The 16,398-nt window shown below is 44.5% G+C and overlaps 1 protein-coding gene across 1 annotated transcript in view; it reads left to right on the plus strand.

Annotated features, from left to right (window-relative positions):
- Positions 1-11,623, plus strand: part of CCDC3 (coiled-coil domain containing 3) — a 53,583-nt gene extending 41,960 nt beyond the window's left edge. Inside the window, exon 3 of the mRNA XM_033163128.1 lies at positions 11,289-11,623. Within this exon, the coding sequence (XP_033019019.1) occupies positions 11,289-11,564 (276 nt within the window). The 3' untranslated portion in view covers positions 11,565-11,623. The remainder of the gene's footprint in view (positions 1-11,288) is intronic.
- Positions 11,624-16,398: the final 4,775 nt, after the last annotated feature.

The following is a 16,398-nucleotide window of genomic DNA, read 5'->3' on the forward strand; positions in this document are numbered from 1 at the left end:
CCACTCACCTCACAGAGTGTTTGTTGTGGGGGAGGAAGGGAAAGGAGAATGTGAGCCGCTTTGAGACTCCTTCGGGTAGTGAAAAGCGGGATATCAAATCCAAACTCCTCCTCCTCCTCCTCCTCCTCCTCCTCCTCCTCCTCCTCCTCCTCCTCCTCCTCTTCTTCTTCTTCTTCTTCTTCTTCTTCTTCTTCTTCTTCTTCTTCTTCTTCTTCTTCTCCTTCTGCCTCTTGTGGGCTAAAGGACTTTGGATCACTGAGTCGGAAAGTCAGGGAAACACGAGAGGAATTCCCTTGTTGTCCATTTGTCAATCCATAAGACAGCAGGGACCACTCTTTCTTTAAAAGAACACACACACAAACAACATATAAGAATATAAGTCACTTTTCAGAAACATTTTTTTAAAATGTAAAATAAATAGAATATTCCAAATATTCTATTTAGGGAATATGTTTAGGGAAGCTTTTAATGTTTAATAGATTATTGCATTTTAATGTTAAGCCAATGACTCCCACTGGATTTGGAACAAGCCAGAGGCTTCTCTGAGGAACAGTCTCGTCATTCTCAAATTCCCTCTGGGGTTACTTCTATACTAAAGAGTCAAATTAGGTGGTTAGTGAATGTGTTAGTTGAATCCAGCCCCAGTTTCTTTCTTTTTAAAAGTACATTAATGGAACATCTACAAAGGAAGTTGGAATACGAAACATGGAGACAGAATTTTAAGGCTTATTGACCAGATGCAGAGGAGCTGCTGTTGCTATAGTCACTTAGTCATTTAATCACTGTTCCCAAGCAATCAGAAGGAACGGATGTGAAACATTTCCTATATCTTCCCTGCTGAAGAGATTTGCTCTCTCCCAACAGGAGCAGCTTGCAGTAAGAAGTACAGGTACAGAAACAAAGTGAACGAGGCTTTGTCCTTTTAATAGACATTGCATGGAAACAGAATGTCACCCAATGACATTCTGTGGGTCATATATCGTATTATGAGTATGGGGGCCCTGTTTTACTTTTGGTCCCAACACTTCAGCACAGCAGCTTGTAACATTCTGAATATTTAAATTTATTTTACTTTTTTTTTTTTTTGCCAAGGATGAACTTTTGATGAATTAAAAGGTTCAGCTGGGTGAACTTGAATTGAACCAGATTGTTATGTAGAAAGGCAGGTGTGAACTGGAACTAGTTCATGTTTGGCAGGATGAACTTGAACTTGCCCTAGTTCCAATTTAGAATGAATTTCCCAAGCACTGCCCTGACCTGCTGGGAATATGTTTCATTGAATTCAGTAGAGGTTAGACATACTCCTCCATTGCAAGGGGTTGAACTAAATGGGGTCCCTTCTAACTCTGCAAGTCTGTGCAGGGGCGTAGCTAGCCGCTGGGCTGCCGGGGGCGGCAAGCCAAGCGGCACCCATGGGGGCAGGGCGTCGCTCCGTGCCTATGACGTCATGACGCATGTGAACATGTTGGGAATTCTACTTTGCCACAGCAAGCCTATTTCTCCTTTTCAGTGCATTGCCTTCTTTCCTGTTGCCATGCTGAAATGATGTTCTGTTGCAGAGAAAGGTTTCCAGGCACAGACCTTTCTGTTCCAAGCTTCCTCCAGAGTTCTTACTGTCTGACTGTGACCTTAATCCACAGCATGTCCGTTGCACCTTTGAGCCCTTTAGCAACGATCTAACAGATGGGGCTTCTCAGCAAGGATTTTTCTGGTATGGGGCTTATGTATTTCTGATTTCCAAGCACAGCATAATAGACATCTATTTCTTTACCGATAAATTTTCTAAGTATTGTATACATCTAACACAAGGCTAGGCAACCTAAGGTCCACGGGCCGGATGCGGCCCAATCACCTTCTCCATCCGGCCCACGGACGGTCCGGGAATCAGCATGTTTTTACATGAGTAGAATGTGTGCTTTTATTTAAAATGCACCTCTGGGTTATTTGTGGGGCATAGGAATTCATTCATCCCCCCCCTCAAATGTAGTCCAGCCCACCACATGGTCTGAGGGACGGTGGACTGGCCCACAGCTGAAAAAGGTTGCTGACCCCTGATCTAACCCCATTAGAATAAACAGTAGGTGACTCAATTTCAGTAAAGTGAAGTGGGTTTTTGTTACAGGTAGGTAGCCGTGTTGGTTTGCCATAGTCAAAACAAAATAAAAAATAAAAATAAAAAATCCTTCCAGTAGCACCTTAGAGACCAGTATAGGATTTTTTTTTTGTTTTTGTTTTGACTATGGGTTTTTGTTAACTGTGCTTGTTTGTTAGATCCCCAGCAAAAGCAAACAATTACTACCTATTCCCAGCACAAGACTTTTGTCCTTCCCTTGCAGAACACTCCACACTGCACCCTGTCTTTCTGTCTTTGACTCTCATTCTATACCTGCCCATGACTTCTGCCTTTCTCACTCTACCACCCTAAATGCCACAAGTCCTTTGCTCTACATCTTTGACCTCTTTGCATGGAACTCTTCCCTTGAACGTGCATCTCCCTTCTCAAAACCCACCTTTGGGATAAGGCTTTTGCTTAAGCTTTAAGCATAATAATAATAATAATAATAATAATAATAATAATATACCCCGCTCATCTGGCTGGAACTCCTCGACACAAGGGAAAGGCTGTGGCAAAGAATTTCCAAAGTTGGATAGATATCAATAGAAAATAATGTTAGTATTCTTTCCAGGCTTCTTTTTGAGGCTTCCCTCACTGGCAGCAGGTGCTTGGGAAGCCCAGAGGGGGAGAGGGCAAGTAAGCAGGCATCCCAGAGGAGCTGCAGAGGTTTAGTGAGATCTAACGGGAAGGAGCTCCTGTGCACCTAGCAGTTCGAAAGCACGTCAAAGTACCGCTCCAGTAGGAAGGTAAACGGCGTTTCCATGCGCTGCTCTGGTTCGCCAGAAGCAGCTTAGTCATGCTGGCCACATGACCCGGAAGCTGTACGCTGGCTTCCTCGGCCAGTAAAGCAAGATGAGCGCCGCAACCCCAGAGTCATCCGCGACTGGACCTAACGGTCAGGGGTCCCTTTACCTTTACCTTTAAGGGAAGGAGCAGCAGTTTTGGCAAGCCCTGGCAGGCAGCTTTGGTAAAAAGGAAGGGGAGGAAATGGTTTTGGTGAGGTGTAAAGGGAGGAGGGAGTTTGGTAAGGGGAGCTGGTGGGCTTGTGCGGTGCAGCCCCTGGTACAGAATGCCCTTGGAAGGGAGAATGAAGGAACTCCCGTGTTTCTGGTAAGTCAGGGCAGTCTGTTCTATAAGGATGTTTGTCATTGTAAGGTAATCCTTTTTTTATCTAGATGGACACTTTTCCACATGGAAAACCACACCAACTATCATTAGCGTAAACAGTTCTCTACTGAGGTTTATCTTTACTGAGCTTCCGGTATGTGCATTCCTCCTCCTGTACAGCGACAGAAAGAAACTATGGTGTGCACCTCTCCCTCCTTTTACAGTAAATGACATGGGAGAATTTGGTGCCAAACTATGAAATATGTGGGTGGTGCTGTGGGTTAAACGACAGAGCCTAGGGCTTGCCGATCAGAAGGTCGGCGGTTCCAATCCCCGCAACGGGGTAAGCTCCTGTTGCCCGGTCCCTGCTCCTGCCAACCTAGCAGTTCAAAAGCACGTCAAAGTGAAAGTAGATCAATAGGTACTGCTCCGGCGGGAAGGTAAACGCCGTTTCCATGCGCTGCTCTGGTTTGCCAGAAGCAGCTTAGTCATGCTGGCCACACGACCCGGAAGCTGTACGCCGGCTCCCTCGGCCAGTAACGCGAGATGAGTGCCGTAACCCCAAAGTCGTCCACGACTGGACCTAATAGTCAGGGGTCCCTTTATCTTTACCCTTATGAAATATGAACTGCCATGGGGCTGCTTGTCTGTGTGCAGCCAATGAAAAAATGGCACACTTCCCTTCCTTTTAATTCCTAGAGATCTTTCTGTCCTGATAATCACTTTTCCTTGTGTTCCTGCCTTCAGATATTGATTGCATAAACAAAATTCAGGACTGTAGCATGCTAATGGGTTGTTGAAACTCCTGGCAAAGCCCCTCTTCCCTCTCTCCGGGTTTCTTCATGATGTGATAATTGCAAAAACATGCACAAGTTGTGCAAAGCAATCATTCTAAGCAGAAGAGAAAGCATGCGCAAGTGCCAGCCTGCTCTCAAGGCAGCTTTACATGTCATAAACCATATATGCTCAAAGGACCATGGCAGCCACCTGGGGGGGGGGGGATATGTGCTTTGTACCTGCAGCAAATTAGACTAATATAGTACTTGAAAAAGTTTTTAGGGATGAAATTTGCTCTGCGAAATGGTGAGGCTGGGAAACTAAATTCTACCAACTTGAGATTAAATTCAAAATAGGCTCAAAGGGAATCCAGTTGGGCTCTGTGCAAATCAGATGACTTGCTTCCTTTCACACGGCTGCTGAACTATAAACTGGATTTTTTTTTAAAGCAGGGGGTAATCTTCTAATGTTGTGCTTTAAATAGTATATCATTTCACTCTGTACAAAGGCGCTTATTTCTTTTTGAAAGCATTTTTAAGAACAAAAGTTCACCCAGAGAATATACCTCTTGAAGAACTCTCCAGCATTCTGAAGACAACAGTAGCAACATATAATTGGGGGTGTCAGAAATACCCTGCATGCACATGCACACACTGAAAGCAAGCTTGAGGGGACTATGGAACCACACAGGCCTTCTGCCACCTGTGTGCTTTGTTAATGTGCTCTAAGCATGTGACACCCATCCACATGAGGGAGGATGACTGGCTCATTCAGAGCACCCCCCACCGGGCAAAAGAACTAGACATGCATAGAACCCTTTCATTTGCAGGCCACGTGTATGGAGGTCGCTGGGAGTTATTTCAATGTATATCTCTGTGTGGAGCGGGGTCACCAAACCCTCCCTCTCAGTACCCCCAAACCTGAGATTTGAGGAGGGCTGTTTCACCTTGCCTAATCATAGGACAATTGTAAAAACTCACCAAACTTGTGTCTGGTCTCCCTTTCTGCCAGGATCCGGGCAGAGGCAAAGACAAACTGGCTTTTCCAATGCCATTCTGATGGTGGTATTTATTATAATGTGTCTCCACAACACAGCTGTGTACAAATCACTGGCTTAAAGCACTGCAAGGTTATTCTTTTTTCCAATTTGGACCAAAGCTGGGTTGGGAAAAATGAATCAAAACATAGTATCTCATTTAAAACATGAAAGGATAGGTACAGAAAAATGTGGGTTGTGTTTATGTCATGTGACACTGCTTTCCAAAGCAGCATTTGGAGCACACTGGATTCAGAGTAAATGGGAGCATGAGCACAACCTAGGAACGGGAAATTCAACCCTGTAAAGTGGGGAGATAAATATCTGGTTTATGGCTGCTTTTTCTGAGGGAGAGACCGCCTGGGAGAGATCCCCAGAGAGAGTCATGTGAAGATCTGTACCCCCTGGTCTCCAAACCTGGGCATGAAGTCAAAGAGATAATGTAGTATATCTTTTTCTGTCTTGGTTCAAAAAGTGAACTGAGACAGGTTTCTCTCTCTCTTGCAAATACACCTCAAGAACATTCCACAGTATGCCTTTTAAGCATACTTAAAGGTTTTGGTGACATACAATCTGAAGGTAACGCTACAGTCTAGCCTGTGTCTTGCCACCATTGGCAGCAGTAGCTGCTGGTTGCAAAAAGTCTGTTCCATTCGACTCAAACGGCACAGTGTGCAACAATGTGTGAGAGACTACAAAGTATGTGGAATATATATGCCACAATCTAATTGTTCATAACTGTATCCCAAACCTTTCATTGCACACGTGCACACAAACACAAACACAATTTATTTCCCAAGGCAATTCTAGGATTACATGTCTCAAAAAATAGATATACAGGCATCAACCATTTAGCTTCAGGCCTAAGCAGATGCACAGAAAATCCTTTCTCATGCCTGGCCCACTGTATCCCAATCACTAAAGTCTCTCAGACTTGCAACACTGGAGCAAAGCTGAGAGATGACAGTTGTTAAGAGAATAAGAGTCTTGAGACATCTCAAAAACCAGCCGATTGAAAACTTTTGTGGACTGATTCCACTTCATCAGATGTTTATCTTACAATTAATCTTGTTAACATGCTACAAGATTATTGTTGCTGTGTTTCCTCAAGAGAATATGACTACCCCTCTGCAGAGTTTCTTATGGGGCAATCTTAATCCTTACTTGAAAATAAGCATCACTCTGCTCAATGGGGCTTCCTCCCATGGAAAGACTGAGTAAGATTGCAGCCTAAGTGCGATTCTGACTGGAGTAGCCTCGGAAAAACAAATGACACGTGACCCCTTTGTATTTAAACTATTTCGTGTCTCTTGACAATGTTTCTATGAAAATAGAAAATGACGAGAAGAAATTCAGAACCGCCCCCCCCCCCCCAATTTAATCTTGAATGTATGCAGTGGGTCTTTCAGCTTTGTTGAAAATAGTCTTACTAATGCTGCTCCCCATTTGAAATTGTGGCCTTGGACCATTTTAATACTTCTGCATTGAACTCAAACTCACCAGGCACTGAAGTATTCCAGTGAAGCAAAAATCATACTTTTAAATGAATTAGTTCTTTTTCTAGAGAGCTTTAAAACACACACACACGCACACACACACACACACACACACACACACACACCCAAAACAGTGCTTTTTAGATAATTTACAAAAGAGTTTCTAGCAAGTTTTTATGAACAGAGGAGAGAGATGAAGGGAGAGTTTTTCCACCCCACAATTTTTCTTTTCTGCTGAGTCAGTGAATGTTGGTAAGCCAATAGGCACACTGGCCAAAACCTGCAAATGATACTCACATTTTCCAGCAATACACACAGAAGCAGAAAATTATTGGGAAACCCAGGAAAATGAGAACAACTCTCCAATGTTCCCTTCATTACAATCTTATAGAAAGCACTAGGCCATCCTTATAAATATATGGAACCGATTATTCATTTTTTTACATATAACCCACAAAAAGATCCAAAAGCTTCCAGTTGCCTTTGAACTTGATGCAGATATAAATCATCCTAAAGGGAAATGATGTGTGTGTGTGTGTGTGTGAGTGATAGAGAGAGAGAGAGAGAGAGAGAGAGAGAGAGAGAGAGAGAGAGAGAGAGAGAGAGATTCCCTGTCTCCCCTGTCAGGGACTGGCCGGATACAGAGGGAGGCACCACCCAAGGGAGCCCCCAGAGGAGGAAGGCTCACAGCTCAGATGGGTGGCGGGACAACAAGGAGTAGTCAAGAGGAGAAAGGGGAGCAGGCTGGAAGGAGGAGGGGTGGGAAGCTGAAGAGGTAACAGGGTTTAGTAAGCAGGAAGAGGCTGGGGCAGAGAGCCATCCAAAACCAGCGGTCTGTGAGAACATGCAGAGAAAGGAAGAAGGCAGAGCAATGAAAGGCAATCGGCGGAGCCTTAGGCTGCTGGGGAAGGAACCTCCCGAGGGAGGGTAGATCTCAAACCCATGGCATCAAGATACAAGAAGGGAGATTGAGACCAAACACCAGGAGGAGTGGACTTCCTCAGGAGTGCCTTCCCCAGCAGCCTAAGTCTGAAATTTAGGAGCCTGCTTAAAATCTGCTGACACAAGCTTTCTCTGAGAGGCAATCCAGATATGTTGATGTATTAAATTGATCTGCTGATTTGTGATGTATTTATTTATTTATGCAATTTATTGTTGATTTTATGCTATTAACAATCATGCCATTTTTCTGTACGTTGTTAGTATAGACGTTTTTGCAAATAAATAAATGTTTATGGCAATTCTTTTAAAAATTAGCTTTATAGGGAGAGAACATATGTTTTATGCAGCGGGTTTAGAGGGGGCAAATTAATCTCGTCCGAGTCAGATTTTGCTTGAAATGGGCATGCATTGTTAGAAAATATTTGACAGATACTCTTACACACCCACACCCACACCCACACCCACACACCCACACACACGTGAAACACCATGTCCTTGGGTCTTGCCTTCAAAACTAGCTGCTGGAATTACCGGTAGTGGGGGAAATGCTTTATTTACGCAGAGCACCCAGAACAGATTAGTAATAGGGACTCAAATTGAAGCTATCAACTGTGGATAGCAGTTCTGGCCAGCCTTTTCATACAAGAGGGTTGTTAGCTGGTGGTTCTTTTTCAAGGCAAACAAATACCTTGTCCCAACCTCCCCAACCCATTCAGCTTGTTAGAAAATATAACAAAACAATGAATGAAAAAATAGGCACAATAACATGCAATTATTCATCATCACAGCAAGAGAGATTTGGGTTGGCACAATCTCTTAGCCAAAGGGTGCCTATCTGAATCGCTTAGAAATTGGTAGGAAGGCAGGCAGTGTGTGTGTGTGTGGGGGGGGGGAGATTAAACTGTAGCATGAAGTACAAAACTGACTAAAGCACCAGCAGCAGCAAATTTTCACACCTACACAACAGTTGATTAAAATGTCACATGACCAATACAGCTTAATATACTAAGCGTGACTCTCTGTTTTTTACACACACACTTTTCCAGAATAATTCTCTCCCAGATTAATTATGAGTTCATAGAACGGTACATCTCAAACCATTAAAGGGAATCACCAGGGGAATTTTGCAGTCTGCCACTTGCCTGTCCCCTTACCTTGAAGTGAAACTCCCCCAACTAGGGGCGCTGACTTGCCCCCTCCCCCATTGAGGGGGCTGCCGTCACGTGACATGTTCCACCTCCATCTGGCGCACCTGTTGATGGTGGGGAGTGGGGAGGATGAAAGTCACCCTCCGTGCTCCCTGGCCAGTGCTCGCCTGTCAACAGTAGTGGACGCAGAGGGAGAGGAGTGGGGAGTGATTTTCACCCACCACAAACGGGCGAGTGCAGGCCTGCCAGGTGGGGGCAGGAGGGTGATCAGGGGTGCCAACTTGAATAAAATATTGTGGTGGCCAGGTAAGTCCCAGTCTACATTATCGATCACATGATATAGTGCACACACACCATTTGAATGGCAATGGTCATCAACGTGGGAGGATGGCCCCCTCAAATATTTTATTGGGGGGCGAAGTCCCCTCAGCCCCTAGGAGTTGGTTCCTATGGCTGTTGCCCACCCTGGCAGCTTTTGCTGTGGGGGAGGGGCTGGGGTGTGGAACTGCCCTCCTCTGATCGATGGCGTCAAGACACAGGGTGATTTTCTTTCTATATGTTGCTGGGCAGGATGGGGAGAATTTAACTCAGATAAACTTTTGTTGCGCTACCCAAAAGCGATGGCTTTATCCAAAGAAGGAGAAGGGGGAAAAGCAGTTGCTACATATGCACTAAAACCATGACCAAATCCTCCAAAATTTTATTATTTTACAGAATAAAAAATTATTCTCAAATAAAATGTACAAATTAGATCTCAGAGTCCCCTTTGCAATTGACCACTAGAATTTAACTTGGGTGCTGTTAACAGCAGCTGCCACATGTTCCTTGTAACATGCATTTCCACCTTGGATTGCACTACTATTTAATTGTGTGTGTGTGTGTGTGTACACATACATATTTAACAGGAAACTCCCTGTGGGCATCAGAGGTGTAGTAAGCCGCTCGGGCACCCAGAGCGGCAAACATGATGTGCACCCGTGGGTGGGGCGTCGCTATGTAGCGCGCATGTGCAGCGTCACTACATAAGACGCATGGGTCGTATGTAGCGATGCCACACATGTGCTGAACATAGCGGGGTGCCGGCGCTCCAGCGCCATATGGATGGTCCTGGGATCCTCTGCTTGCGGCTGCAGCTGTGAATGGAGTTATCCTCTACATGCAGCAGAGGATCCCAGCACCGTCCGTACGGCGCTGGAGCGCTGGTGCCAGCAAACCGCATGCCTTGTCACCCCCAGAGACGTGGCACTGGGAGTGCACCGCCCCCACCACTCCCCCATTGCTACACCCCTGGTGGGCATACCAGAGGAGTGCAAAATAAAAACAGAGAAAGAAATGAATCATATGGCAATTATAGAGAAAAGTAATACAGAACAGAATGAGTCACAGCAGTAGGTGGCTGCAGAGGTGGTTGCTTTGTGCTTGAGACCCTGCTGGAGCATTTGTTTAATTTTTTGGCTATTAATACTCCCTATTTCACTTGCAAGTTGCTCTCAGAACCTCTCCTTACGGTGTAGTTTGAAATACTTTGTTGGCTACTGGCCTGATTTCCCTCCAGGGGTCCTTGCGCTTTCCAGGCCTCTAAACATTGGGCTGTGGCCTCATGGGTTTCCTTCTTCACCATTCATTTACTTCCTCTTCTTCCTCTGTCTCCTCCTCCCCTGCTAAGGGGCTTAGTGAATGAACTGGGAGCCCCTGAGGCTGTGACACTGCAGAAGCCAAGCATGGTGCAGAGCTGACCAGTAACTTGGAGGCAGGCCTGGGGCCAGACTTTAGGGGCCCCTCTGCACAATGCTGCCAATGCACCATGCCCCAGGCTCTCAGCGCCCATGTGGCTACACATTTATTTTCCCCTGCTGCTGCGGTCATGGCAGACACAGCAAAAATGTCTATGACCTGCCTTATTTTGTTGGCATCCCTGTCTGTCTTGGGAGACAATGGAGGAGTGCACCTTTGGGGGTGAAGTCAAACCGTTGGAGAGTTTCAGCACCTGCTGTGGCTGTAGAGACTGATGCGGGAGAGATGTTTTATCTGCAGGTGGGCTAGATGAAGGCATCCGGTTGTGCTGATGCAGGTGGACCATGGCGTTTCTTCTCTCTGCGCTCCTCCCAGCAGTTATTCCTCCTCTGTCTATCTCCAGGCACTGCTGCTGCCTTCAAGGGATTCCCACACAGTGGGATTCCCTTCACACCTCTAGAGCACATCCTTGAGGATCCTGCCATCTTCCATTCTGTGTATATGACCAAGTCAGCATATGATGTTGTTGAGGCAGGAGTGCAAACATGCTGGGAACGTGGGCTTGGCCAAAGCACACCTTTGTCTGAGACCTGCCTTGTAGAGTTATAAAATCTATAGCTTTCATAGAGTTATAAAATCTATAGCTTTCATAGATCTATGGACTGGGGCATGACATTTTGGGTAAATTTAAATGTCGAGTGGCTACTGTGGGTTGGAGTGGAGCTTGGCTCCCATTCAAAAATGCCACTGCCACCTTTTCATCACTAAAACAGATGGGAATCTACTGGGAGCCGGCTACAGAAGTATAGCAAATACAATAAAAGAACCCCTTTGTAAAAGAACAGGATTGCCAGGATATGGCCATTGGCCTCCCATCAACTGATTTCTGGAATTGTTTCTTTAAAGCAATCATTCTGTGCGTGTCATTTCAGCTCATGTGCTCTTCAGTCCAGAAAGCCTTGTTTGACGAAGAAGAACTCGTGAAGCAGCTCCAGCAAAAGGTGGCCAGCCTGGAGAAGCGCAACAAGCAGCTGCGAGACCGAGTCAAGAAAGTCAAGCGGTCGCTCAGGCAATCCAGGAAGAACGCCAGGCACATAGAGCTGATCAACCGGAAGCTCAGTGAGAAGCTGTCCTCTGTAGGAGGCCAGATCCCATACGCTAACTCCTTAAAGCAAGCAAACTCTCATGCTACCTACCTTAAAGTATAAAGCCAGGTTTTGCGCTCCAGGCAGTGGTGCTGGTGACTTCACACAGCATACACCTCTCCCCTCCCCTCCCCTCCCCTCCCTTCTCTTTTCTTCTCTTACAGTCCAGAAGGAACATTGTGACTTCAAGACCATCATTGACTGTTCTCTGTTTATGCATTTAAAGCCTGCATAAACATGATTCCAAAAGTTCCATATGCCATGTTCCTCTGAGGGTAATAAAAAACTTCCAATTGAGACAAATTGAGCAGATATGAAAGCTACTTGAGTCTGGGCCCAGTGAATGGTCTGGACACTGGACCCCTAACGTTGTCAGTTAGCATTGCTGGTTTGGGCTTGTTTACTGCTTGACTGGGAGACCACCAGTGTTATGTACTCAGCTAGGATAAGAGGCAGAGTCAGCGTTGGTTCCAAATGTCCTTTATGATTCACAACGGAACTAGAACTCAAGAACAACCCATGATGCGTGTGAGCCTGCCCCAGCCAGACTGACTCGCTCCCGCCAAAAACTGTGTTCAGAGAAGAAGAGTCCTTAGTTAGCTTGTTTCTGATAGGAGTGTTCGCCCTCCTAGCTCTTCTGTAATTGGCTAGGTCGCGCCAGGAGGCGGACCCCGTAAGGTGGTTGAACAGCTCCTATTGGTTCCCATACATAACAACCAGGGAGCTTGAACACAGTGATTTCAGTAAGACCCGAAACAGGCTTGTGGCCTGTGTTAAACTCTGGTTTCCAGACAAAGATAAGGGATTCTAATGTAAAATTAAAATGCAAACTTTCTATTCCTCTTCCCACATTCAAAGAATGCAATCCAACTTTACCTAAATATATGCTGGCAATCAGAATATCTTTGTCTCTTAAAAATAAAAAAATAAAAAAATTGTCCAGTAGCACCAGATAGACCAACTAAGTTTGTTCTGGTATAAGCTTATGTGTGCGTGCACACTTCTTCAGATGCCTTTGGTGTGCATGCACACAAAAGCTTATCCCAGAACAAACTTAGTTGGTACCTATAAGGTGCTACTGGACAATTATTTATTTATTTTTATTTCAACTGTGTCAGACCAACACAGCTACCTACCTGAATCGTTGTCTCTTAAAGTTTGTTATTATTGCCCTTAAATCTAATTGACTGATATACCATGATACCAATGATAAAGGCTACCCATTTTTCCATTCACCTTAGAAGCCACCCACTTTTACCTTTAACTCCTTCAAATTAAGGGGGGGACCTTTAATAGTTTTCATAGGAGCCAACTCCTAGGGTCTGAGAGGTCTTCGCCCCCAATATTTGAGCCCCACCCCCAGCTAATGGGCACTGCCATTCAAATGGTGTATGTGTACTGTGTCGTGTAATCGATTATATGGCACAGGGATTACCTGTCCCCCCAAAAAATCTTTTATTCAAGTTGGCTCCTTGATTGCTTTAAGGATGGGGTGGGTTTTCCCCTCCCAGTTATTTCTCCAAAGCTTACCTTCAGTGCTAATCGATATAGACAAGCTGAAATGTTTATATGTTTAAATAAACGTACAACTGAGTATGTGATTTCCTTCTCCACTGCAAGGAGGGTCACTCCTCTTTTTCAAACATGGCTCTGCTTGTGGTTCTGACATCATGAGGCTGCTGGGCAGCCTCTGCCAGCTACACTTAAGGTGCTCTCAAACTTCCACCAGCAGACTCTTGAGCTGTGAGAGTCTTTCTGCAAATCTTTTCTGAGCATGCCAATCGATTAATTATAGTTCAGTCTGGTTAGGAGAGACCTCAATTGCAAGTGAAATAAATCTGAAAACACTGTAGGGCATCTGGAACTGATCCTTTTCAAGCTGTACCAGATCATTTGGCTCAAACAAGAACATTCCACGTTGGGATGTAGAGACTTCAAAGCTCATCGCTGTGTGCAGCAGAGAATACACAGGTCTATTCTTTGTCAGCCAGAATGCTATATATGGGTCCCTTCCAGCCAGAAGAGCAATGGACTGGAGGAGGTTTGGTTGATTGAATGGATCAATGCATATTCAGGCTGCCACTTGGAGATGCTTTTGGCTGAGGCAGTGGGAAAGGATGCAAAGGCTGTAACTCTGTCTTGTCCAATTTGTCCACTGGTCCCTTCACCCACCTTCTCCTACCTGCTATAGCATGTCTGGTGTATAAATTTGCAGTTTTATTCCACAGGAGGAGAATCGGTAGGGTATGTCTAGGTTGCAGTTTGGTGAACCTTTCAGGCTGCTGACAAGAGACTTCTATCCAGGCTGCAGCAAGGCCATGAAAGCTCTGTTACGTTCTGTACACTTGACACCCATATCATAAGGGCATTAAAATTAAGGTGGTTTATATATGTACATAATTTTAAATCCTATAGAAAGTATTTTTATTGTATGCCACTCCAACAAAAAAATTATACATTCTGGAAAGATTTTTGTACCAGAAGATCATTGTAGTTCTAGCCTGAGTCTGAAATTACCGAACTTCACCACTGGTTGTGTGTGGAATCTGCTTGCCTTCCATCCTAATGGACTGCTTGCACAGAAGATGTCCAGTCTGATGTGTGTGTGAACCTAGCCCAAAATCTGCAGCTTTACATAGGCCAGAGTGAGAACCTCATGGGCCTCATGGACAACACTTAGGCTGCTATTTGAGAATCAGTGGAGACTGAATACTTGGTTTTTTCATACATAGACCATGTACAAGCTACTGGATTTTTTTTTGTCACTTCTTCAGAAACTATCCAGTAGTTCCATTCCAAAAATAAAAGCTCATTGCAGATGGATTCCGCATTACCCCACGGTGTTCCCATTTGAAAACAGATGTAGGTATTCCCAGCAGGGTGAGGTGTATCCACACCTGCCCAATGGCATTCTGGGTGGGTGGATACTAAGATTGTGATTGCCACTTTGTTCTTCATTCTCCTTTGGCATCGGCAGGGAAGAAAAGACATGGATAACAAAACCTGGGCATGTGGGTTCAAATGCCTACCAAGTAACCCCATCCACCCTTGAGGACAGCAGGATCTAGAATTAATCTAGACTGAAAGCAGCATGTTGAGAATGAGCATGAACGAGTCCAGATTGAGAAAAACATCATTTTGTGCTACAAACTGGTTAGTGTGTACACAGCCCTAGTATGAATCAGCAGCAGAGTATGAAGCTTTCACAATTGACTAATTCTGGAATATAAACACTGCAGTTCATTTCCATCGCAAGCATCAAAACTGCTTCTTCCTCATCTAGCACAACTTGAGTTGAAACTTTAATTCCTGGGAGTATTGACTTGATGTTGCCTCAACTTGAAACCTGTAAATAGTTTTCACCTCATCAACAATATAATTCACAGAAAACCACTGCCATATTTGGTACTTAAATTTCTCAAATGCTATAAAATAAACTTCTTTTCTGTCCTCATTATTTAAAGAAATAAACATTAACACTTTCTGCCGTGTCCTGTCCAGTCTCTCTTTAAATGTTTTCTGTGTTGTCCACTGAACATTTATTTTTTAAAATACATGCAATGGCCCCAATCCAGAAAATGTAAGTCAGTTGCAGTCAAATCCCACTGAAATCCATAGGAGAAGCTAGTCACATTGAAGGCACTGTTGAAATTAGTGAGAGAAGTTAGTCACAAATAGCTCTAGTCACATCAAAATCAATGGAATGGAAGCACAGCAGTATTCTGAGTTCCTGCCTGTCTGAGACATGGGAGCTCTGGGTGGCTGGTCAGTTCAACTCATAATCTGTTTGCACAACTTGAGCTTTGTGTCCACATCTAACCAAATGGTCATCATCCGTTCACAGTAAGCTCAGCTCTGATGGCACATGGAATTGTACTGTGAAACAGTTTGTGCAGTCCCTACAACATTTACAAAAATAATGCTTACATTAAGTACCAACAGGAGTTGCTAGAATTTAAGAGCAACAATTTAAATATGATTCTCTTCAGTGAGACTAAACAAGTTTTAGAGTTGTCATGGCAGGCTTAGAGGATGCACCAGTCAGAAAACTAAGCAAAACCTTTTGTTTTTGTTGGTGAGAGACAATAAACAGTAACAGGGAATGCCTGACTCCACCCAGCTACAACTAAGTACCTGGGACAGAGCAACAGGAGCTCACCCCATCACGGGGATTCAAACCACCAACCTCCCAATTGGCAAGCCCAAGAGGCTCAGTGGTTTAGACCACAGCGCCACCCGTGAAAGCTGTCTGTTGACAAACACTGGCTCCCTCGGTCTGAAAGCAAGATGAGCACCACACTCCATAGTCACTGTTGACTGGACTTCACCGCCCAGGGGTCCTTCACCTGACCTACCTTTACCTTTTACAAATAAGTAATCAAACTAGTGATTAAATTATAAATTGGCACTATCCACATATGAACCAAGTGCTTTAAATGTTCCACTGTGCAGGCCAACTACTTCTGCCTTTAAAATATTTGTTAATTGTTAAACATTCACTGCAGTTAGCAGCTGAGAGACAGCAGCTGAAGGTGAGATACACCAGTTCACAGATCTCTGTCTGTCACCTTTTTTTAAAGCTTACATTGAACCTGAGGTTTATTTAGAGGGAAGAGATATATACATAATCCAGTTTACTGGAGGGAGAGGAATGTCCAGATTTCTGTACAAACTTTCATCTCCAGCATAGGAGATTTGCAACTCACCAAAAAAAGTTGGCTTGGCCTGCTCTTCTGCCTTTAATGTCAGTTTGATGTATGGGAAAACAGAAAACACATTTTTAAAATGATATTATCATTTGCTAATATCTGCTGGTCAAACTGTTGCTAAAGACAAAGCTGCAGAGGCGAGTGGAAAAGCTGGCAGCCCTATAACCTCACCTCTGTGTAGGGCAGCA

Source organism: Lacerta agilis, chromosome 10, assembly GCF_009819535.1.
Source record: "Lacerta agilis isolate rLacAgi1 chromosome 10, rLacAgi1.pri, whole genome shotgun sequence".
NCBI classification, from domain to species: domain Eukaryota; kingdom Metazoa; phylum Chordata; class Lepidosauria; order Squamata; family Lacertidae; genus Lacerta; species Lacerta agilis.